The sequence below is a fragment of the Copadichromis virginalis genome, linkage group LG8 (genome assembly GCF_057382275.1).
Source record: "Copadichromis virginalis isolate Kocher_CV1m ecotype Utaka linkage group LG8, C_Virginalis_male_GT1.1, whole genome shotgun sequence".
NCBI classification, from domain to species: domain Eukaryota; kingdom Metazoa; phylum Chordata; class Actinopteri; order Cichliformes; family Cichlidae; genus Copadichromis; species Copadichromis virginalis.
Window position 1 is genome coordinate 22673009 of NC_140625.1, and position 23644 is coordinate 22696652.

Here is a 23644-nt window from a genome sequence, read left to right on the forward strand (position 1 = left end):
TTGTCTACCAGCCGCCTACTCCATCTCTCTGCCTCTGTGTGTCTGTTTGTGTTGTTCTCGAGAGGGTGGGTTGTATATGATAGATGGGGCCTCATACGCACTGTGGCCTGCATGAGGTTGCCATAATATACCCCCACAAAATATGGCAATTTGACACAGAGGTGAAGAATGAGGAGTGTTTTCAGAATATAAATCATGTTAGTGGGAGCACGCAGCTTTCTTTGAGTGACTTCACTGTGTGTACATGTGCACGCTTTGTTGCACCCCCGTTGTTCTGTTTAAAAAGGTTTTTAACCTGCAGCTTATGCTCCCCCCCACAGCCTGCAGCTAGAGAAGAATGACCACAGTTAACTGTTGCGATTGTTTTGATGCTTTCTCAACCGATGTTTTCTATGCGATCTGTAGCAGATTGAACTTGACATGTTATAATTTGCTTTTCCAGCTACAGGCATGAAGGATTTAGTAATAATATTTCACGGCTGCTTTCATAATATCTGTAATATCTTTTTATCTTGGCGCTAATTTTGCATAAGTATATAGATTAATGAAGATCATTCCCCTGTTTAATTGCTTAGCTCCTCGTTTCAACATCTAATAGAATTAATTAACCCTTAGATAACATTCATGTCATGGTGACGACATCAGTTTCTCTGAAAGATGATTCATTTTCATGTCTTTTAAATGACAGACATTGAAAAACTAATTTTAATCATCTTGTAGGAGTGACGCATGCTTGGTGTCCATGCAGTTAAAAGACAAAAAGATCTGAAGATGAGAGGCCTTAGAGAAAATCCCCCACTTCCAGCTGGCAGAGTGATGACTCTGATTGCTGATTGACTGCACCTGGTTGAAGCAGAGCCCATTGGGTGTATAAATCCTGGATACTGAGCTTTACACCAGTAGCAGTTTTCCCCCCCATTGGAGTACTAGTGACTTGTGAGCATCAACAGTCACCGCGGAGCACTTGTGTCAGAATGTGTAAGTATTTTTGATGGTTGTTTTTATTTTCAGTGCTTTAATGAACTGGTTCTGCTCTAATGGGCACTTTGTGTTATCTATTCTCTTTGACTTTGCAGTCAAGAAAGTGCTGATTGTGTATGCCCATGAGAGCCCTGCCTCTTTCAATGCTGCTGCCAAAGATGCTGCTGTGGCAGCTTTGACTGCTCAAGGCTGCACTGTAGAGGTGTCTGACCTGTACGCCATGAAGTTCAAAGCTGCTGCTACAACTGAGGACATCACTGGTATACCAGTATCCTACAGGTATTAAAACATCTTTGCTCTGTTCATCAGATACAAACACTAGATTTTTGTTGCAGGTGGAGTGAAGGATGCTGAGAACTTCTGCTACGCAAAAGAGATCAAACTGGCATCAGAGGAGGGCAGACTTGCAGATGACATCAAAAAAGAGCAGGAGAAGCTCAAGGAGGCAGACCTTGTCATCTTTCAGGTAGTGTCTGACTGGGAATGTCTTTGTGATCAGGTGTCCTCATCAAAATGACCATTAAACCTGTGTTCCCAGTTCCCCATGTACTGGTCATCTGTTCCTGCAATCATGAAGGGGTGGATGGATCGGGTGTTGGGCTTTGTCTACGCACAGGAGAAGCGGTACAGTGAGGGGATCTTCAAGGTGAGAGCTCCACCAACGTGTCTGTGTTCAGGCTGTGTCCTCTCCCTCTTTGCTCACTCCTTCCTCTGTACAGGACAAGAAAGCCATGCTGTCCTTCACCACTGACTGTCCTGAATCTGTGTGCAGTGACACTGGCATCAATGGTGACATCAATGTCACACTGTGGCCGCTGCAGGTGAGGTCTCACTATAAACCGAGCCAAGCATGAAATGATCTGTCATGTAGTAACAGCTGCTCCTCCCTGTGTGCAGAACGGGATCCTGAACTACTGTGGCTTCCAGGTTTTTGCCCCTCAGATCTTCTGGGATCCTGCTACTGGTTCTCCTGAATCTCGCAGCTCCATGCTGGAGGGCTGGCGCACACGACTGCAAAACCTCTGTGGGGAAGCCACTGTGTACTTTGCTCCCTTGGAATACTTTGACAAGGAGAAGGGTTTCCTGCTGAAGCCTGAGGTCAAAGAGAAATATGCCAGCAAAGAATGTGGCCTCACAGTGGGGATCCACATGGGCAAGCCACTGCCAGCCAACAGCCAGACCAAGGCCGGGGTCTGACAATGGAGTGGGTCCATGTAATGTCTTGAAATATGTGCTGCAATAAAAAGGCTGCTTTATTCTGATTTTTGAGCATCGAGTCTATTAATGAATCAAAGCTCTCAAGTTGTAACTGGATAATGTGTGTAAAGTGGTTGTGAGTTCAGTAATTTGGACACTACTACTGCACAATGACTTAAAGAAACTTGCCACCTACAAGTACTCACTGACAACCCTACATAGCAAGTTTGTATAGCGACTACTTCTATATGGAGATGCCTGTTCTTATTCAGGCTGGCCTGATTAGTCTGATGCGTCATTGATTTATAGTAATCACTTGACACAAGTTGCCACCAAACGCGTGTAATTGTGCTGACCAATCTACGCAACTGAGCAGGTTGGTGCAATTGTACAGTGCAACCACCCAAGTGTTTAAAAGTGCAGTCAAGTGACTTTTTCTGGCTTTGTCAAACGGACTTCATTAATTTTCTACAATATGCTATTTGCAGCACAATCTGAATACCGGGTTATAGTTGGCGAGCTAATCACCATGCTGAGGTCAAGAAATGAGAGCTGCCAGCGGCCTCACAGGACTCTTAAGTCCTGCCACCTGTGCCAGTAATTTAGCACGTGACTTTTCTTTTCAACTAAAACCAACGTTGAGATATTTCTAGCTCTGTCACTGCTAGCAGCTAACATGGCCATGCTAATATTCTCCTTAGCTGAGTCACTCCCAGCATCAACAGTAAAGTTTAAAGTTTTAATTACATGTCTAGGAAACCAGACCTTAAACATTGGCATACAGTATATTTTCTCTTATGTCTTATACATAATCCTCCAAAGTGGGTTTTTTTTTTTTTTTTTTTTTTTTTTTCTTTTCAGAGCATTGACTCCACTGACTCTCAACCTAATTTAGTGACTAAAACAACCGAGTGGTGGTTGGGGCTGATAACATTCAAAGTGTGCAATTTTATGCAGGAATACTTTTGTAAATGGCTTTATTTATGGTAGCTAGAGCAGATATTTGAAAGAGTTTGGAACATATTGAACCACCCTTTTTTATTTATATAAGGGGTGGTTAGGAAAATAGGAAATCGGTGGAGCTACTTACTGAAATGTGTGCAAACTTACATGGAAATACAGTACATGTACAATTTTAACAAACTTGGCAATATTTGTATGACACCTTTATTCTGAACTCTCTTTGGAAAGCTTTCTTGTGATTTCCATAATAGTTTTGGGAATAATTCTCCCGGTCTCTTGGAGGTCACACCAAAGCTTTTCTTTTCATGTTTTCTGCCTTTTTTTCTTTTCTCTTTGATGATGATCCCACACTGCTTCAGTAATATTGAGTTTTGGGCTCTGGGGATGCCAATCAGTGACTGATAGTGTCCCAGTGTGTGTTTTTCTATCCAGGTCTGCGTTGCTTCATTGGCAATGTGTTTGGCATGATTGTTATGGTGAAAAATGTTGCCAGTCTGAAGTTTCCAGATGTTATATCATTGTGGATCCAAACATCACTGTCAGAAAAGCAGCCCCAGACCATGACACTGATGTGGCATCCACCACGTTTTACAGGTGGCCATGGATACTCACTGTTCATCATTCTCCTGACCTTATATTGACAATAACGTGAATAAAATGTTCACATTTGGATTCATCACTCCATGAGACCCAATACCACTGATGTTTCACTTCAGTTTCTGTGTAATTTGGCATACCTCAGCCTTTTCTCCCCATTTCCCTTCCGTAAGAATGGCTTCTTGACAGCCAACCATCCACTGAGAACATTTCTGATGAGCCTTCAGTGAACAGTAGATGGTTCAGCTAAAGGGCCTGATGCATCTCTCAGGTTCTGTATCAGGTCTTTGCTTTCCCCCCTATTTCTTAGGGATTTCAGATACTTTCCATCTGCTTTTCACTACTTCCTCCACTTCTTCTTTTGTTCTCCACTTTTCCAGTTTCCCTCATTTTTAAGGACACTTACTAAGATATGACTAAGATACGTTCTTGGCTAGAAGCTATTTGAGAATCACCTTTTTGGTAAAAAGTAAAATTTTTAGCTGTCAAACTCTGTTATCTTTGGCATTTTTAATAGATGCAGATGAAGAAAATGGAACCAATTATGTGTTTGGGCAACTGGCTGCTAGTAACAAAGTGCCTAAATATACAATTTAATGTTGTTTCTTTGCCAAGTTGTCCATTATGTGTAGACACAATGTTGAGGAGTACTTGGTGAGGGCTAGTTCTTTTAGGTTCAGCAGCTAACAAGATGGTGTATCGGTCAGGATACAGGAAGGAGGACAACAGGCTTCCACTTTGCTGGATTGTCACCGCCAGCTGTTTTATTGCCACCTAGATGCTCAGTGTTGCCAGCAGTTTCCAGTCATGAACTTAACACTCGGAGCATCACGTGAAGGATGGCAACCAGGAACACAGCTTACGAGGTAACAGAACTAACACAGAAAAATCTCCTCTTCTCGAGTAGCATCGCGATACCCCCAACTTCTGCCTACGTCATTTCCTACGACTCCACCCCACACAATATTGCAGAACATAGACATAAAATCCCAGAGCCTTTTATACAGCCGCCCCCAAATGTGGTTACACATTTGCTCCCCGAAAAAAGGCTCCCTAATCAGTTGAGGGAGGCGACTTGCTATTCTGCTTAGTATCGCTGTCTTCCGATGGCACGGCAGGTAAAACTACCAACCGAGCAACTGGTCTGGTGTAAACACGTCCATTAACTTTCACATCAGCAGATCGGACAAGTCCATCATCACTACGATGAACCTTAATCACATGGCCTATTGGCCACAAGGCTCGAGGCAGCTGTGGATCTGCAACCATAATAACTGCCTTTTCCAGAAGTTCAGGAGGAGTTGACTGCCACTTCTGCCTTGCCTGTAAGCCAGGCAAGTATTCCCTGATGAATCTTGCCCAGAACTGATCAGCAAGCATCTGTGAGTGCCTCCAACGTCGCCGACTGAGGTTCTCTGTCTCAGAGTAGACCACCTGGGGTAGTGATCCATCAGGCCGCCCCATGAGGAGACTATTGGGTGTCACAGGGTCCACATCGGCTACGTCGGTGGAAACGTAGCCTAAGGGCTTTGCGTTAAGGATCAATTCAACCTCCAGCAGAACTGTACGGAGTACCTCCTCGTGAAGAGGTTGGGAACCCACACAGGTGCGCAGAGCTGTCTTCACTGAACGGATTTCCCTCTCCCATACACCTCCGAAATGTGGGGCTGCCGGGGGGTTGAACTGGAATCTGATCTTCTGACGGGCGAGCCTCCCTTGCAATGTCTCTGACATGTTGGCAAAGGCTTCTCTGAGTTCTCGTTCTCCCCCTTTGAAATTGGTCCCACAGTCAGACCATAACTCTGCCGGTGTCCCTCTTCTGGCTATGAATCGCCTCAGGGCCATGAGGAACGCATCCGCGTCTAAGCTACTTAGGAGATCAAGATGTACCGCCCTCGTCGTCATACACTTGAAAATGATTCCCCAGCGTTTCTCATGACGTCTTCCTACCTTCACAAACATAGGCCCGAAACAGTCAACACCGGTTGAGTAAAAGGCTGGTTTGTACAGTCTAAGCCGAGCAGCTGGAAGGTCAGCCATCTTGGGAACAGAGGGTTGTGCCCTCCAACGCTGACACTCAGGACAGGTTCGCTGGTGCTTGCGAATTGCCTCTCTTCCACGCAGTATCCAGTAAGACCTCCGCAGCTCTGCGAAGACCCGTTCGGGGCCTGGATGATGCAGATCAACATCATATTTCTGGATAAGCAGGCGTGTGAAAGGGTGTGAAGGATCCAAGACAATCGGATGCAATATAGGTCCGTCAAGACCTTCTAGGTGTCGCAACCGACCCCCTACTCTGATGAGGCCCACTGAGGTATCCAGTTCAGGTGCCAGGGTAAGCAAGCGGCTTCTGGATGAGACAGGTTTCCTTTCTGAAAGCAATCTGCACTCCTCAGGAAATGACTCCTGTTGAGCCTGCCGGAGGATGGCCTGTTCAGCATTCTGATAGTCCTCGGCACTAAATGGCGCAGTCGAGAGTCCCTGACCACAAAGCTCTTTAACAGTAACATCCAAGAGCTCCTGCCAAGTCTTGCATGCCATTCCATCCTGACAGGTAGGTGTGGAGGTGATAGAGGTTCCACAGAAGACTGTTTTCCGGAGCTCAAGTTCGTCATTACTGGGCTCGGAGCTCGGGTTCTCTGGCCATGTGTCAGGACTGTTGAGCAGAAAGGGGGGTCCATTCGACCACCGATTAGGCACTTTGAGCTCGGCCAGAGCCTTCCCTCTCGTCAGGTCATCCGCTGGATTACTCTCTGAGTCTATGTAGCGCCAGGTACAGTGTTCCGTCAACTCCTGTATCTCAGCTACCCTGGCTCCTACAAAAACCTTGTAGCGGCAGGACTGTGAGCTCAACCAGGTAAGAACAGTGGTCGAATCAGACCACAGGACTGTTCTTTCAATCGCTGAGGTGAGTTCCTTATTCAGGGTACTGGCCAGCTGCGCTGCCAGCAAAGCTCCACAGAGCTCGAGGCGGGGAATAGAGAGAGCTCGTTTGGGGGCTACCCGGGAGTGAGCTAGTATGAAGGTGAGGTGAACTTGCCCATCCTGTTCTACAGTCCTCATATAGGACACCGCTCCATAAGCTTTCTCAGAAGCATTCCCAAAAATGTGCACCTCACGAATGGCCCCCTTTAAGTTAGCACTGACAGGAACATAGGCACGTGGGAAGGTAAGGTGAGGTAAAAACTGAAGCTCCACCTCCCAGTCAGACCAAGCTTGCAGGAGGGTGGAGGGAAGATTCGAGTCGTCCCAACCATGCTTCTTATCCCATAACTGCCTGAGAAGGAGCTTGGCCCGAGTGGTGAAGGGTAACAGATAGCCCAAAGGGTCGTACTGTGAGGCTAGGACTCTATAGATGTTTCTGAGGGTTGGCACCTCATAGGACACGGGCCTGTGCTTATAACCCAAGGAGTCGGTATTCCAGTCCCAGCTGAGCCCGAGCGTGGTCTCTAGCGGGTTGGATTTGTCCTCGGCTAGCCACAGATCCAGACTCTGTGATCTAGCTTCTGGAGGCAAATGGCTCAGGACACTTGGATCATTACAAGCCCACTGACGTAGCTCGAAGCCAGCTGATTTCAGCAACTCTCTTAGCCGATCCACCAGATCTCTCGCTTCTTCCGGTGAGCCAACACTCTGTAGGCAGTTGTCTACGTAGAAACACCTCTCGATGGAGAATCTCAGGCTGTCGTCAGGCTGTGTGTGCTCCATCACGTGATGCTGCAGGGCGAAGGTGGCGCAGCAGGGGCTTGAAGTTGTCCCAAATGGCAGGACCTGCCACTCGAAGATTTTAGGGGGTTCATTCACCTTTAAGTCTCGCCAAAGGAACTTCAACAGGGGCCGGTCTTCAGGGAGGAGCAGTACCTGATGGAACATCCCCTTGATGTCTCCACTCACAGCTATGGGGTGTTCACGAAACCTGACCAGCACCCCCAGCAGGGAAGCTCCAAGAGTAGGGCCAGGCAACAGGAACTGGTTCAGGGACTGTCCAAGGTATTTATGGGAACAGTTAAACACCAGGCGATTCTTCCCGTTATGACTGACAAGATGATGCGGTATGTACCAGTTCTCCTTGGGCGAAGTCTCATGCGTAACTTCCTTCACGGCTCCTGATTGGATCAGCTTCTGCATTTCTGCCCTGTAGGCATCAGCCTGACTGGGATCCTTTAACAGGCGCCTTTCTGTGCTTCGAAGCATGGGCATGACTGATTCCTTTGGTGCATTCAGTGGCGGCATCTGTGGGTGACGGAGTAGAGGTGTAGCATACCTGAAGACTCCATCGACCATCCTGCGAGTTGTTCTTGCCTCGAGCAGGGCCACAGCCTGCTGATCCTGTTTCGACCGAGTGACCTCTTTCTCGGATCGGTAAGGCACCACGTCCACCTGCCAGAGCCGCTCCACATGTTTGAGCAACTCGTCTGATTGGGCGGATGTATACAGGGATAGGACAGGCTGGGTCTGCCGCCCCATGAAAAGACTTGGCCCTTGAAGGGTCCAGCCAAGCCGGGTGTGGACTGCTGCTGGGCCTCCAGGTGGGCCGAGGCGGACTGGTTCTATGGGGGTGATCAGGTGTGGCTGGTCTGAACCAATGAGAAGCAGAGGCTTGGCTTCCTTCAGGGCAGGGACCGGGATCCCATGCAGGTATTTGTACTTCCTTCTCAGCTGGTCGATAGGATAAGTATGGTGAGCTAAGTTGAGACGATCAGCTGTAAACGCTCCATCAACCTTGTAGTAGGATCCGGGGTTGGTAGCAGCAGAGACGCTGAAGGATACGGTATGTCCATGAAGCATCTGAATATCTTGGCGGACGGTTCGTAATGGCAGGTCCTCCGGGATGCCTGCCAGACCAAGAGTCTTTGCAGCAGCAGGGAGCAGCATGGTCCTCTCTGAACCATCATCAAGTATAGCATAGGTGTCTAGAGTCCGCTCTCCATGGCTCAAAAGCACAGGTACAATCTTCAGCATGACACGATTGCCAGCCCCATGGCGATCAAGGTAGAGTGAGCCCGAAGCCGAACTGGTTAGGCAGCTTTCCTCCTTTGCAGCCATGCCAGCGTTGTTTCCTTCTGTCCTGGCATTTACCTCGTGAAGAGCCAGCAGATGTTTACCCTGGCAGCGGCTGCAGGGTTTCTTTAGTGTGCACTGAGCAGCTAAATGAGTTCGGGCACAACGCCAGCATCGTTTGTTGACCTGTATCCAGTCCTTTATTTCCTCTTTGGAGAGCTTGGCTACATCATCACATTGGCTGAAATAGTGTTCTGTGCTCTCACAGTAGGCACAGTAGGCTTTGTTCTTAACCTTCCCTCTAGCTCGACTCTCCTTCACTGGTGAAAAAGTGTGTTCTGATGGCCCCTTTAGGTTATGTAGGACTGTCACGGTTTGTCGGCCTGGACGGGCCTCAGCCTTTACACTGGTCCTTTCTCTACTGCTTCTTACACCTGCTTGGCCGTCAAATCCTTGACACCAGGACTCCTGACGAAGCCATGCAGATAGGTCGTACAGAGTGTAGGTGCTCCCGGGCTGTTTAAACTGGTGTTGACGAAAATCAGCTCTCTGTTCGGCAGGAAGCTTACTTATTAGTCGGGCAACGTGGGACCCACAGTTCAACTCCGCTTCTCCTTCCAGTCCTAATGTTTGTAACAGCCCAACTAGTGACTGCACCTGAAGGGAGAACCTTTGGAAGGCTACTGTGTCACCTCGCCTTATTTCAGGACCATCCAGGACACTTGCTATCTTTCTCAAGGCGAGCTGATGAGGTTGTCCAAATTTGTCGTGGAGGGCTGCCATGGTGTCAGTATAAGGCTTGGGTGAGTTCAGGTAAGCATCGGCAATAAGTCGAGCTTCATCTAGTTTGAGGTGGTCCACAAGTATCTGATACTTGAAGAGCTCAGTAGCATTAGGAGGGAGTAGGTTCTCTAAAGCCATGCGGAGCCTAGCAAACTCAGAGGGATCAGAATGAATGAACCTTGGAATGGTTGGTTTGGGCCCCCTGTACACTAGCTCAGCCGAAAGAGGAGCAGATGGGTTGCTGCCGTGCCCACTGGTTACTCCAGTGACAAGAGAGGGGGAACTGGCTGGAACAGGCTTGGTTGGGAGCAAACCTGTCTTACTTGGTGCCCAGCAGGGGGGTGGCACAGAGTGTTGTGGAGGGGCATGAAACGTGTTTCCATCCTTAACCACAGGGTCCTGATATAGGGTGCAGCGATGACTAGGCAGCGAAGGCTCACCAGCGAAATATGGTGTGCGGGGTAGAGGGTGGTACTGTACACCATCATCGGAGTAGTGTTCGTCAACCTTCATTTGGGAGAATCCCATGTGCAACTCTTCCATCGGTTCAGGCCATGGCGGTGGGTCGGGCCACACCTCCTCATCCTCCTCCTGTGGCATTGTCTCAGGGGTGGTGTATACCTCTCCTGAACCGCGTTTGGGGGGATGATTGGTGCTAGGCTGTGAGGCAGTCAGGTGAGCCATATCCTTCCTCAGCAGGTGAGCCACTTCAATCAGCTCTCTGAGGTCACTCTTTGCTTCCTTCAGTTCTTTGAGGCCCTCCTGTAAAACTTGCTGTGATTGGAGTAGCTGCTCTCTTTCGGCCTGCAAGGCTCTGAATTCTGTATGAAATGTGTGTATTGAAGACCCTAGCAAATTAGAAGGTGCAAATTCAGGTGAGAGGCTCCTATTAAGGTCCACATCTTGTTCACTTCTTCCCAGTGGAGGGGGTGTATTGTAATAGGCCCCATCCCTGTCGCTGTAGAGGGGTGGCGTATGACTATACTGAGGCTGAACTCTGTCGCTTCTTGTGTGAGGCTGTGGGGTATCCCACTGCAGCATTTCCCTAAAGAGGTGGCCTGTATAGTTAACATCAAAGTCCTCAAACCGGCTTGGTCGACGTGTATGGCGTTTAGGCCTCTAGGAACAACAAGTAGGCCTGCAGTGTGAGAGCGAAGTGCTCTAACAGGGTGATATGGTACTACAAGGTCATTAAGATAAGATGGGCCCTGATTATTTAAGACCTTGTATGTGAGGAGCAGGATTTTGAATTCAATTCTGGATTTAACAAGAAGCCAATGAAGGGAAGCCAAAACAGGAGAAATCTACTCTCTCTTTCTAGTCCCTGTCAGTACTCTTGCTGCAGCATTTTGGATTAACTGTAGACTTTTCAGAGAGTTTTTTGGACATCCTGATAATATTGCAGTAGTCCAGCCTGGAAGTAATGAATGCATGAACTAGTTTTTCAGCGTCACTCTGAGACAGGATATTTCTAACTTTAGAGATGTTGCGCAAATGGAAGAAAGCAGTCTTACATATTTGTTTAATGTGTGCGTTGAAGGACATGTCCTGGTCAAAAATGACTCCAAGGTTCCTCACAGCATTACTGGAGGCCAAGGTAATGCCATCCAGAGTAAGAATCTGGTTAGATACCATATTTCTAAGCTTTTCAGGGCCGAGTACAATAACCTCAGTTTTATCTGAATTAAGAAGCAGAAAGTTAGCAGCCATCCAGGTCTTTATGTCCTTAAGACATTCCTGCAGTTTAACTAATTGGTGTGTGTTACCTGGCTTCATGGATAGATAGAGCTGGGTGTCATCTGCATAGCAGTGAAAATGTATGCTATGTCTTCTAATGATGCTGCAGAGAGGAAGCATGTATAATGTAAACAGAATTGGTCCTAGCACTGAACCCTGTGGAACTCCATAATTGACCTAAGTGGGTGAAGAGGACTCTCCATTTACTTGTACAAATTGGAGTCTAGTAGATAGATATGATACAAACCACTGCAGCGCAGTACATGTAATACCTACAGCATGTTCTACTGACAGTATCGAACGCTGCACTAAGGTCTAGCAGGACAAACACAGAGATGAGTCCACTGTCAGAGGCCATAAGAAGATCATTTGTAACCTTCACTAAAGCTGTTTCTGTGCTGTCATGAGCTCTGGAACCTGACTGAAACTCTTCAAATAAGCCTTTCCTCTGCAGATGATCTGTTAGCTGTTTGACAACTTTCAAGAATTCTTGAGATAAAAGAAAGGTTGGAGATTGACCTGTAACTAGCTAAGACAGCTGGGCCAAGAGATTACTTTTTAGGTAATAGTTTAACTACCGCTAGCTTGAAGGCCTGTGGTACATAGCCGATTATTAGAGATAGGTTGATCATATTTAAGATTGAAGCATAAATTAATGTCAGGACTTCTTTGAGCAGTTTTGTAGGAATGGGGTCTAAAAGACACGTTGATGGTTTGGAGGAATTAATTATTGAAGTTAACTCAGAAAGATCAATTGGAGAAAAAGAGTCTAAATGAATATCAATGGTACTAAAATTAGCTGTAGATAATATTACATCGGTGGGATAATTATTGGTAATTTTTTCTCTAATGATAAAAATTTTATTTGTGAAGAAGTTCATGAAGTCATTACTAGTTAACTTTAAAGGGATGGTTGGCTCAAAAGAGCTCTGACTTTTTGTCAGCCTGGCTACAGTGCTGAGGAGAAACCTGGGGTTGTTCTTATTTTCTTCAATCAGTGATGAATAGTAAGATGTTCTGGCTTTGCGGAGGGCTTTCTTATAAAGCAGCAAACTATTTCTCCAGGCTAAATGATGATCTTTTAAATTTGTGACACGCCATTTCCTCTCCAGATTACGAGTCATCTGCTTTAGGGTACGTGTTTGAGAATTATACCACGGAGTCAGGTACTTCTGATTTGAGGCCTTAGTTTTCATCGGAGCTATATCCAGAGTCGTACGCAGTGAGGAGGTAAAATTATTAACAAGATAACCGACCTCTGTTGGAGTAGCGTTCAGATAGCTGCTCTGCTCTGTGTTGGTACAGGGCATTGAAGATGATAACAGTGGGTGGATTATATTCTTAAACTTAGTTACAAGGCTTTCAGAAAGACATCTACTGTGATAAAGTCTACTCTCCACCGCTGTGTAATCAATTATTGTAAATGTAAATGTTATCAGGAAATGATCAGACAGGAGAGGGTTTTCAGGAAACACTGTTAAATATTCAGTTTCTATGCCATATGTTAAAACAAGATCTAGAGTGTGATTAAAGTGGTGGGTGGGTTCTTTTAAAGTTTGAGAGAAGCCAAATTGAGTCTAATAACAGATTAAATGTCATGTTGAGGCTGTCATTTTTAGCATCTACATGGATGTTAAAATCACCCACAATAATTATTTTATCTGAGCTGAGCACTAAATCAGATAAAAAGTCTGAGAAATCAGAGAGAAACTCTGTGTAAGGCCCAGGTGGACGACAGATGATAACAAGTAAGACTGGTTTCTGAGTTTTACAGCTGGGGTGGACAAAGCTAAGCATCAGGCTTTCAAATGAATTAAAAGTCTGTCTTTGTCTTTCATTAATTAATAGGCTGGTGGGAAAAATTGCTGCCACACCGCCCCCTCGGCCTGTGCTTCGAGATTTCTGGTAGTTAGAATGACTCGGGGGTGTTGATTCATTTAAACTAACATAATCATCCTGCTGCAACCAGGTTTCTGTAAGGCAAAGTAAATCGATTTCGCTCAATTATTAAGTCATGTACTAACAGAGACTTGGAGGAGAGAGACCTAATATATAATAATCCACATTTTACTGTTTTACTTTTTGGTTCAGATGTGGATACTGTATTGTTCTTTCTTTGTGATTGTTTATGTTTAAGTGGTTTGTTGCTGGTTTTTAGTTTGTTTTTTTGTCTTTTTGGAAGCTGACACAGTCTCTATGGAGATGGGCTTTTTTTGGGGGGGGGGGGGGGGGGGGGGGTAGCAGGAGGAGAGAAGCTGCAGAGATGCGTGTAAGACTGCAACTCTGCTTCCTGGTCCCAACTCTGGATAGTCACATTTTGGGGGGTTTAATAAATTTGTCCATATTTCTAGAAATGAGAGCTGCTCCATCCAAAGTGGGATGGATGCCGTCTCTCCTAACAAGACCAGGTTTCCTCCAGAAGGTTTGCCAATTATCTATGAAGCCCACATTGTTTCTGGGACACCACTCAGACAGCCAGCAATTTAAGGAGAACATGTGGCTAAACATGTCACTCCTGGTCTGATTGGGGAGGGGACCAGAGAAAACTACAGAGTCCCACATTGTTTTGCCAAAGTTACACACCGATTCAATATTGATTTTAGTGACCTCCGATTGGCGTAACCGGGTGTCATTACTGCCGACGTGAATTATGATTTTACTGAATTTACGTTTACCCTTAGCCAGCAGTTTTAAATTTCCTTCAATGTCGCCTGCTCTGGCCTCTGGAAGACAATAGACTATGGTTGTCTCTAGCTTCACATGTCTGAGAACAGAATCACCAATTACCAGAGTTTGACCCCCGGCGGGTGTGTCGCCGAGTGGGGAAAAACGGTTAGACACATGAACAGGTTGGTGGTGTAACTGGGGCTTCTGTTTAAGACTATGCTTCCTTCTACTGGTCCTTTGATAGAGTAGGGTGCCAGTTTTATTTAGTAATGAATACAAATGCCTTCCCCTTGTACTGTTTTCCCAATTAAGTTGTCACTGTGTTTTTATCTGTTTCTATACAATACTTTTCACTTCTGACTTTGATCATTTTACTTTGCATTTAACATGATTTTTTTTTTAATTGCACCTTTTGCCAACTATGAAGTACAGTCCAGTTCCTGTGTTCTGCTAGGTAATTGTATATTTGCATTTCTCTTTTTTTTTATTTTTAATTAATTTATTTATTTTTATTAAGGTTTCAAAAGCAGGCATTCACAGTATGTACATCATGTAAGCATACTTCTTGCTTAGGTTATCTGCCTTAGATACCGAAATAGTATTTTAATTTATATATTTGCATTTCTCAAGGTAAGACACCTCTTGAAATACTAATACTAATACTATACTAATAATACTATTAGCTGTTATCAAGCCAATTCAGTGATACTCAGAGCCAGACATCAATCAGCCAACTGTCTGATTGATGACCCTGATTGCTGATGGACAGCACCTGAAGTAACGAGAGCTAGAAGGTATATAAAACTACCATGCCAAGCCTTCCACTAGTAGCAGCTTTCTCAACAACCTACTTGCCACTTGCAAGGCTGATCAGGCATAGTCAGGTGCTTGCTGTGAAATGGGTAAGTATCTCTTTTATCCCTCCCCATTCTTCTCTGTGGTCATGATTGCTGTTATTGTTACTTAAATTAAACATTGGTGGTTGTAAATTTTTTTTTTTTTCATAGTGTGTGTGATTAAAATATTCTTGACAGAGTAGGAAATTAATCTATTCTCCTTGTCTTTGCAGCCAAGAAAGTGCTGATTGTGTATGCCCATGAGAGCCCTACCTCTTTCAATGCTGCTGCCAAAGATGCTGCTGTGGCATCTTTGACTGCTCAAGGCTGCACTGTAGAGGTGTCTGACCTGTACGCCATGAAGTTCAAAGCTGCTGCTACTACTGAGGACATCACTGGTATACAAATATTCTGCAGGTATAGCAATGCTTTGATTGCTCTTCAGATGCAAACACTAAATTTTTGTTGCAGGTGGTGTGAAGGATGCTGAGAGCTTCTGCTACGCAAAGGAGATCAAATTGGCATGGGAGGAGGGCAGACTTGCAGAAGACATCAAAAAAGAGCAGGAGAAGCTCAAGGAGGCAGACCTTGTCATCTTTCAGGTAGTGTTTGACTGGGAATGTCGTTGCGGTCAGGTGTCCTCATCAAAATGACCATTAAACCTGTGTTCCCAGTTCCCCATGTACTGGTCATCTGTTCCTGCAATCATGAAGGGGTGGATGGATCGGGTGTTGGGCTGTGCCTACGCACAGGAGAAGCGGTACAGTGAGGGGATCTTCAAGGTGAGAGCTCCACCAACGTGTCTGTGTTCAGGCTGTGTCCTCTCCCTCTTTGCTCACTCCTTGCTCTCTGTACAGGACAAGAAAGCCATGCTGTCCTTCACCACTGACTGTCCTGAATCTGTGTACAGTGACACTGGCATCAATGGTGACATCAATGTCACACTGTGGCCACTGCAGGTGAGGTCTCACTATAAACAGAGCCAAGCATTAAATGATCTGTCATGTGGTAACAGCTGCTCCTCCCTGTGTGCAGAATGGGATCCTGAACTACTGTGGCTTCCAGGTTTTTGCTCCTCAGATCTTCTGGGATCCTGCTACTGGTTCTCCTGAATCTCGCAGCTCCATGCTGGAGGGCTGGCGCACACGACTGCAAAACCTCTGTGGGGAAGCCACTGTGTACTTTGCTCCTTTGGACTACTTTGACAAGGAGAAGGGTTTCCTGCTGAAGCCTGAGGTCAAAGAGAAATATGCCAGCAAAGAATGTGGCCTCACAGTGGGGATCCACATGGGCAAGCCACTGCCAGCCAACAGCCAGACCAAGGCCGGGGTCTGACAATGGAGTGGGTCCATGTAATGTCTTGGTCTTAAAATGTGTGCTGCAATAAAAAGGCTGCTTTATTGGAACTTCAGTTTGAGCAATGAGTTTCAAATGCACCACTTGGTTTCATACAGTTCAGCCATCTAGAAAATGGTACATATACATAACAGGATACACAAAGCTGTCTCTGTAGGCTTTCAAGACTGGTGTCATTTTCCAACACTGACCAAATTGACACTTGGGGCTTTGTTGTATACCAGAAATGTGAGCTGGCAATGGTACACAACGTCACAAGCCGTCACTCGGCATGCTAATGCTGAGTGATGGCTTGATCCATCCAGCTCACTACACCATCTAGAACATGATGGTGTCGTCACCTTCATGGTTCACTTGGCACTACTTTCCTGTACAGGTACTGTCTCTCTACCGGTAGCACCACTGCTGGAATTGTGGGGAATGTTGGCCCTTTTCATCAAGGGGAGGGAGGAGCTCAGATTACCAAGTAATTTTCAGCATGTGAGCAGAGGGGAAATGTGGCACTTTAAAATATGAAGGTGTGGTCAGCCATTACCTTTCAGTAGTGGTCGAAAGAAGGCCAAAAATGACACACCTAAATATATTTTAACTCATTAGCTATTTAGAATTTCGTATGTACAAAATTCCAACATAAGATGTCTTTGAGAGAATTAGAAATAGTTGTCCTGAAGCTGGCAGCCTAAAAACACTGGGTCTAATTACATCCAAAATTTCATTTTTCTGCAATACATTTTCTGGTTTTGGTCCATTCACCAACTGATACCGATTCAGGGCTGGAACCTATCCCAACTCCCATTGGGCAAGAGGTAGGGTACATCCTAAATACGAAACTGGCCTGTTGTACAGTCCATTTTATATCCAGTAGTGTGAAATTTCTCATTTCTCCTTAATTTTGTAAAGAGGTACATGAATGCTCCAGATTTGAATGAGGCTCCAGTGGCACAATCGGTTAGCGCGCGGTACTTATATGACAGTATTTGGCTGAGCAATGCTGAGTTGAAGCCTCACCTGGAGCAGTGGCTTCATGCTTCTCCACATTTATGATAGAAAACCTCTTGTAGGCTACTGCTACAAAGGTTGTGTTGGCTAACACCCATATATGAAATAGGAAAATATGCAATATATACCAAATGAACAGACTGTTGAATAATTCAGCCTATTTGTATGCTGAGTTATAAACAAGTATCTTGTACTTTAAGCGTTAAGATGAGGCGGGGTACACCCTTTCTTGTGGTGCTCCAATCAGTGCATGTATGATAGTATCAGAGCCAATGTTGTGGCTCTATGTCCATGGTCCTTGAATGACAAAAATACACAACAAACAAAAAGAGGCGGTACACACCCTAGACAGGGGCCCGTTCTTCGTACCTCGCTAAGTAGGTTAGCCGGATTAGATTGTTGACGATTTCGCGTGATCCTGGATCAGTCGGTTCCCCGAAGCTCATCCGGGACTTGCTGTCATAGCAACAGAGCCGTAAGCGTAAACCTGCTCGGGAGCAGGTTTACTTTATGTAAACAGGATTAGATCGCGGCCACGCAGGTATGTCCGCTTCATTTATACGAAAGCAACAGCGATATTTTTCCACTGTTTCACCATAAATAAATATTATCAATGTAACTAAAGATAATGCAGCACTTGATCCTTGTATTAATGTCACACAGATACATACAGGTCATTTCCTAAAAAAGGGAAATGTACTATTAACATTCTATTACATGTATGTGATTATTACAGATGTAATTCATATTTCAGAGTAGCAATTGTAAATTACTTCGTGTAATCAAGATGAGAGACCACGGCTATAAAAGCGAAGGTGGATTTGGGAAGCCTGTTGCAGCCATGTCCTGTCCGTATACGCGACCAACCCATTGCGGAAGGTGCAAGATTGATAAGGAGAGTCCTCAGAATTCAGCGTATATTGCGGGATAGACAGGATCCTTTAGCTCAGCGCGACAGTGTGCTCATAGAGAGATATCGATTTTCCCGTGAGGGTATTATTCACTTAACCAACTTGTTGACGAGGGGGTGCAGGACCACCACCTGTCTTTTTTTTTGCTCTGCCCTTTTCTTGGTTGCTGTTATGAACAAACTAACAGAGTATTACAGGCCAGTATTACCTTGCCAAGAGACGCAAAGCAATCTAAGAGATAAATATTACCATTCTGTAGAATACTCCTGTATTCCACTTTTACTTGTTCCCATGTTCTTGTGGGTCCTGTTGTGGCTCTAATGTGAAAGGGGATATAATATAACATATTATAATATAATATAATGCCATATGATATTGGACAATATAGTGTCATATGATAGATCTACCCTACCGCCTACTGGTGTTGGCCAGAGGGGCCGATGGCGCGATATGGCAGCCTGGCTACAACCGTAGCTGCCTCCACCAGTGTGTGAATGTGGGAGTGAATGAATAGTGGTATCGTAAAGCGCTTTGGGTGCCTTGGAAAGCGCTATATAAACCCACTCCATTATTATTATTATTATTAAATTACCTACGAGTTTGATTTGTCAGCAACTTTCTGCCAGCCCTCTCTCCTTGCTTTTGCAGCCTTTGCAGTGTTCTCTTGCGTTTTAATTAAACTCTGAAACTCCTGTAATCCCTCACTCATGAGTTCTTGCTCTGCTGCCGGAAAATACCGAGCACGCCCCTTCGACATTTTCGCCGACCAATCAGCGGGTTGCCGATCAATGTTTCTACTATCGATGCGTAGCCCCTTTTACGACACCCAGTGATGTCACATTCCTGCGTCCAGCTGTAGTAATCGTCAACAGCAGGTGTGTTCGGGGAACCGGATTAGCGAGCTCACGGTTAGCGCGATGATTTGATCTTGGATGTGTCATTTGATCTTGGATGTAGTAAGCGACGTACGAAGAACGGGCCCCAGGCTGCCAGCCTATCTCAAGCCTAGTACTCATTTGTTCATTAATTTTTCTTTGATTTATTATAGGTCCATGAATTGTGTTTTATTTCAGAGTTCCAGTGGCGCAATTGGTTAGCGCGCGGTACTTATATGACAGTATTGGGCAGAGCAATGCCGAGGTTGTGAGTTCAAGCCTCACCTGGAGCAGAGTGTTCAGGCTATTGTTTTACCTAATGCCAATAGATAAATGCTCAAGGAAAAAAAAAAACGTGTCCTTGTTTCTTGAGAAAATAACAAATCTCATGTAGGCAAATGCTACTGACAGCACTACTGTCTGCTTTCTTCAAGGCAAGGCAAGGCAAGTTTATTTGTATAGCACAATTTAACAACAAGGTGATTCAAAGTGCTTTACAGAGACATTAGAAACAAAAACAAATAAAAAAAGCATGATTTAAAATTGATTAAAACAAGCAAACAAACAAACAAACAAACTAATTAACAAACAAACAAACAAACAAAACAGTATATAAAATCAAAACAGATAAAATCAGAACAATAGATAAAATCAGTAGTTAAAATGTTAGTTTTGAAATTTAAGCTTAAAAGTGTGGATTTGGTGCTTTATTCAAATGCAGCTGAGAACAGGTGAGTCTTCAACCTGGATTTAAATAAACTGAGTGTTTCAGCTGATCTGAGGCTTTCTGGGAGTTTGTTCCAGATATAAGGAGCATAAAAGCTGAATGCAGCTTCTCCGTGTCTGGTTCTGACTCTGGGAACTGATAAAAGACCGGATCCAGATGACCTGAGGGATCTGGAAGGTTCATACTGGGTCAGGAGGTCACTGATGTATTTTGGTCCTAAACCATTCAGAGCTTTATAGACCAGCATCAGAACTTTAAAGTCTATCCTCTGACGGACAGGCAGCCAGTTTAAAGACCTCAGAGCTGGACTGATGTGGTCCACTTTTTTGGTCTTAGTGAGGACTCGAGCAGCAGAGTTCTGAATGAGCTGTAGTTGTCTGACTGATTTTTTAGGTAGACCTGTAAAGATGCTGTTACAGTAATCAAGCCTACTAAAGATGAATGCATAGACTAGTTTTTCCAGGTCCTGTTGAGACATCAGATCTTTTATCCTTGAAATATTCTTGAGGTGATAGTAAGCTGATTTTTGTTATTGTCTTAATGTGTTTTTCTAAGTTTAGGTCTGCATCCATCACTACACCCAAATTTCTCGCCTGGTTTGTGGTTTTTAGGTGTATAGATTGAAGTTCTCTGGTGACCTGTGATCGTTTTTCTTTGGCACCAAAGACTATTACTTCAGTTTTGTTTTTGTTTAGCTGGAGAAAATTGTGGCACAACCAGTCATTAATTTCCTCAATGCATTTACCAAGAGCCTGTACAGGGCCTTGGTCTCCTGGTGACATTGTGATGTATATTTGTGTGTCATCTGCATAGCTGTGGTAGTTTATTTTGTTGTTCTTTATAATCTGTGCCAGTGGGAGCATGTAAATGTTAAACAGAGGGGGTTCCAAGATGGAACCTTGGGGAACTCCACATGTGATACTTGTCTGCTCAGATGTGAAGTTACCTATTGATACAAAGTATTTCCTGTTTTCTAAGTATGTTTTGAACCAGTTTAGTACAGTTCCTGAAAGACCTGTCCAGTTCTCCAGTCGTTTGAGTAATATGTTGTGGTCAACTGTGTCAAATGCAGCACTGAGATCCAGTAAAACTAACTAACTAAAAAGAGAACTGCTTTACTCACCTTGAAGAGGAGTTGAGGGGGCCATTGGCCAGGTTGAAAGGGTGGTGCTCTCTTTGTGGCAGAGCTTCCTGTTCTTGTTGCAACATACGGTGGTGTTTTTGTGTAACTTGTCAAAAAATGTAATTAAAAACTTATAGATATATGCCATATCCCATAATGATATACTCGGTTACATCAATAGGAAGTCACTAAAATCAATACTGAATCGGTGTGTAACTTTGCCAAAACAATGTTGGATTGTGTAGTTTTCTCTGTTCCCCTCCCCAACCAGCAGTGACATGTTTAGCCACATGTTCTCCTTAAATTGCTGGCTGTCTGAGTGGTGTCCAAAAAATGATGTGGGCTTTATAGATAACTGGGAAACTTTCTGAAGGAAACCTGGTCTTGTTTAGAAAGACAGCATCCATCCCACTTTGGATGGAGCAGCTCTCATTTCTAGAAATCTGGCCAAGTTGATTAAACCCCCAAAATGTGACTATCCAGCACTGGGACCAGGAAGCAGAGTTGCAGTCTTACATGCCTCTCTGCAGCTTCTCTTTTCCGGTTATCCTCCAAACCCCATCCTCTTAGAGACTGTGTCAGCTCCTAAACAACAAACTAAAAATCTCTTGATGCACGCTCAATGATCCAGGTAAGTAAATCCCAAAAGGTTGATTCTGTTCATCTGAATGTAGTGTTTTCAAAGGGAGAAACGTTTCGTCACGCTTCCAAGTGACTTCTTCACTCTCAGCTGACTGCAGGTTTCCCCAGCTTATAAACAGTACATTTGCACAGAGGTCAGTTCCTTGATCATTAATCAGAATCAGAATACTTTATTGATCCCTGGGGGAAATTAGTTTTTTGTTACAGTGCTCCATTATAAACCAACATAAACCAACATTAACAAGACAGACAATTCACTAACTAACAATAGTACAATGTATATATATATATTTATATATTTATATATATATATATATATATATATATATATATATATATATATATATATATATATATATATATATATATATATATATATATATACCTCAGGCAGCAGAAACCCAAGAAAGAGGAGGGAGACGAGGAACCATCATGGAAGGACAGGCCCCTGCACGGTATGTACCACCGGCAGATAGAGGAGGTGGCTGATATCCAGAAATCCTACCAGTGGCTGGACAAAGCTGGACTGAAAGACAGCACAGAGGCACTAATCATGGCAGCACAAGAACAAGCTCTGAGTACAAGATCCATAGAGGCTGGGGTCTATCACACCAGGCAAGACCCCAGGTGCAGGCTGTGTAAAGATGCCCCAGAGACAATCCAGCACATAACAGCAGGGTGCAAGATGCTAGCAGGCAAGGCATACATGGAACGCCATAACCAAGTGGCCGGCATAGTGTACAGGAACATCTGTGCCGAGTATAACCTGGAAGTCCCGAGGTCAAAATGGGAGATGCCCCCAAGGGTGGTGGAGAATGACCGAGCTAAGATCCTGTGGGACTTCCAGATACAGACGGACAAAATGGTCGTGGCTAACCAACCATAGTGGTGGTAGACAAACAGAAGAAGACGGCCGTAGTGATCGATGTAGCGGTTCCGAATGACAGCAATATCAGGAAGAAGGAACACGAGAAGCTGGAGAAATACCAAGGGCTCAGAGAAGAGCTCGAGAGGATGTGGAGGGTGAAGGTAACGGTGGTCCCCGTGGTAATCGGAGCACTAGGTGCGGTGACTCCCAAGCTAGGCGAGTGGCTCCAGCAGATCCCGGGAACAACATCGGAGATCTCTGTCCAGAAGAGCGCAGTCCTGGGAACAGCTAAGATACTGCGCAGGACCCTCAAGCTCCCAGGCCTCTGGTAGAGGACCCGAGCTTGAAGGATAAACCGCCCGCAGGGGCGTGCTGGGTGTTTATATATATATATATATATACATAAGTCACTCATTAATAAATAGCTGGAAAAGAAACATGTGTAGTTGTAGCAGTAACCAGTGTGTTAAGTGGATGCGTTGTACAGGGAGATGGCCACAGGCAGGAAAGATTTCCTGTGTCGTTCAGTGGTGCTTTTCGGTAATCTCAGTCTCTCACTGAACGTGCTCCTGTGACTGACCAGCATGTCATGGAGTGGGTGGGAGGTGTTATCCAACATTGTCTTTATCTTGGACAGCATCCGCCTCTCCGACACCACCTTGAGGGAGTCCAGCTCCATCCCCACAACATTACTGGCCTTACGGATTAGTTTATTGAGTCTGTTGGCATCTGCTACCCTCAGCCTACTCCCCCAGCATGCAACAGCATAGAGGATCGCACTGGCCACAACAGACTCATAGAAAATCCTGAGCAGTTTCTGGCAGAAATATGCAAATTGTCATGACGATTGATCAGCAATTGATCAGCAACCACTGATCAAAGCTTATTGATTAAAGCCTATTGATCAAAGCCCACTGATCAGTGGCCATGAGTACCATTCACAGACAGTTGGGGAATGGCTGCAATCACAGCATTGTAAGATGGCAAAAGATGTACCCTTAGGCCCCCTCCTCGATTCAGAGATGGTCTTTCCCTTTTCACGTAAATGGCCTCCTTGACTCCCCGCTCAAACCAGGGGCCTAAAGAAAGCTCCAACCAATCCAGGAGAGAAGGACAACTGTTGCCTAAGCAAAAACCCTTAGTGATCTCGTATGTGTCAGGAGTATCAGAACAGTTGAGACACATTTCCTCTTAAACGCCGCGTCTCGGTTACTTTTTATCCCCAAAACACGCTGCACCAAAAATTGGTCCACCCCAAGGATCGGGTCCCTCGACACAAACAGAGTAATATACTGTACGCTGTTAAGTGCAAGGAGGATTGCCAGGATTTATACATCAGAGAAACCAAACAACCTCCGACGAAGCAGATGGCACAACACAG

At 45.0% G+C, this 23644-nt stretch overlaps 2 protein-coding genes and 1 non-coding gene across 3 annotated transcripts; all 3 read left to right on the plus strand.

Moving 5' to 3' along the window:
• The first annotated feature begins 511 nt into the window (after window positions 1-511).
• LOC146703370 (NAD(P)H dehydrogenase [quinone] 1-like) lies at window positions 512-2243 on the plus strand. The gene is made up of 6 exons (XM_085466586.1): window positions 512-978; window positions 1077-1241; window positions 1317-1447; window positions 1520-1627; window positions 1701-1802; window positions 1879-2243. Exons 1-6 carry the CDS (start codon window positions 975-977, stop codon window positions 2176-2178), a joined length of 810 nt encoding a protein of 269 aa, XP_085322712.1. The 5' UTR covers window positions 512-974; the 3' UTR covers window positions 2179-2243.
• A 12581-nt stretch (window positions 2244-14824) lies between these two features.
• On the plus strand, window positions 14825-16159 carry LOC146703371 (NAD(P)H dehydrogenase [quinone] 1-like). The gene is made up of 6 exons (XM_085467324.1): window positions 14825-14828; window positions 14996-15160; window positions 15234-15364; window positions 15437-15544; window positions 15620-15721; window positions 15798-16159. Exons 1-6 carry the CDS (start codon window positions 14825-14827, stop codon window positions 16095-16097), a joined length of 810 nt encoding a protein of 269 aa, XP_085323450.1. The 3' UTR covers window positions 16098-16159.
• A 2943-nt stretch (window positions 16160-19102) lies between these two features.
• Window positions 19103-19196, plus strand: trnai-uau (transfer RNA isoleucine (anticodon UAU)). The gene is made up of 2 exons: window positions 19103-19140; window positions 19161-19196. It is a non-coding gene; the product is annotated as a tRNA-Ile (tRNA).
• The last annotated feature ends 4448 nt before the right edge of the window (window positions 19197-23644 follow it).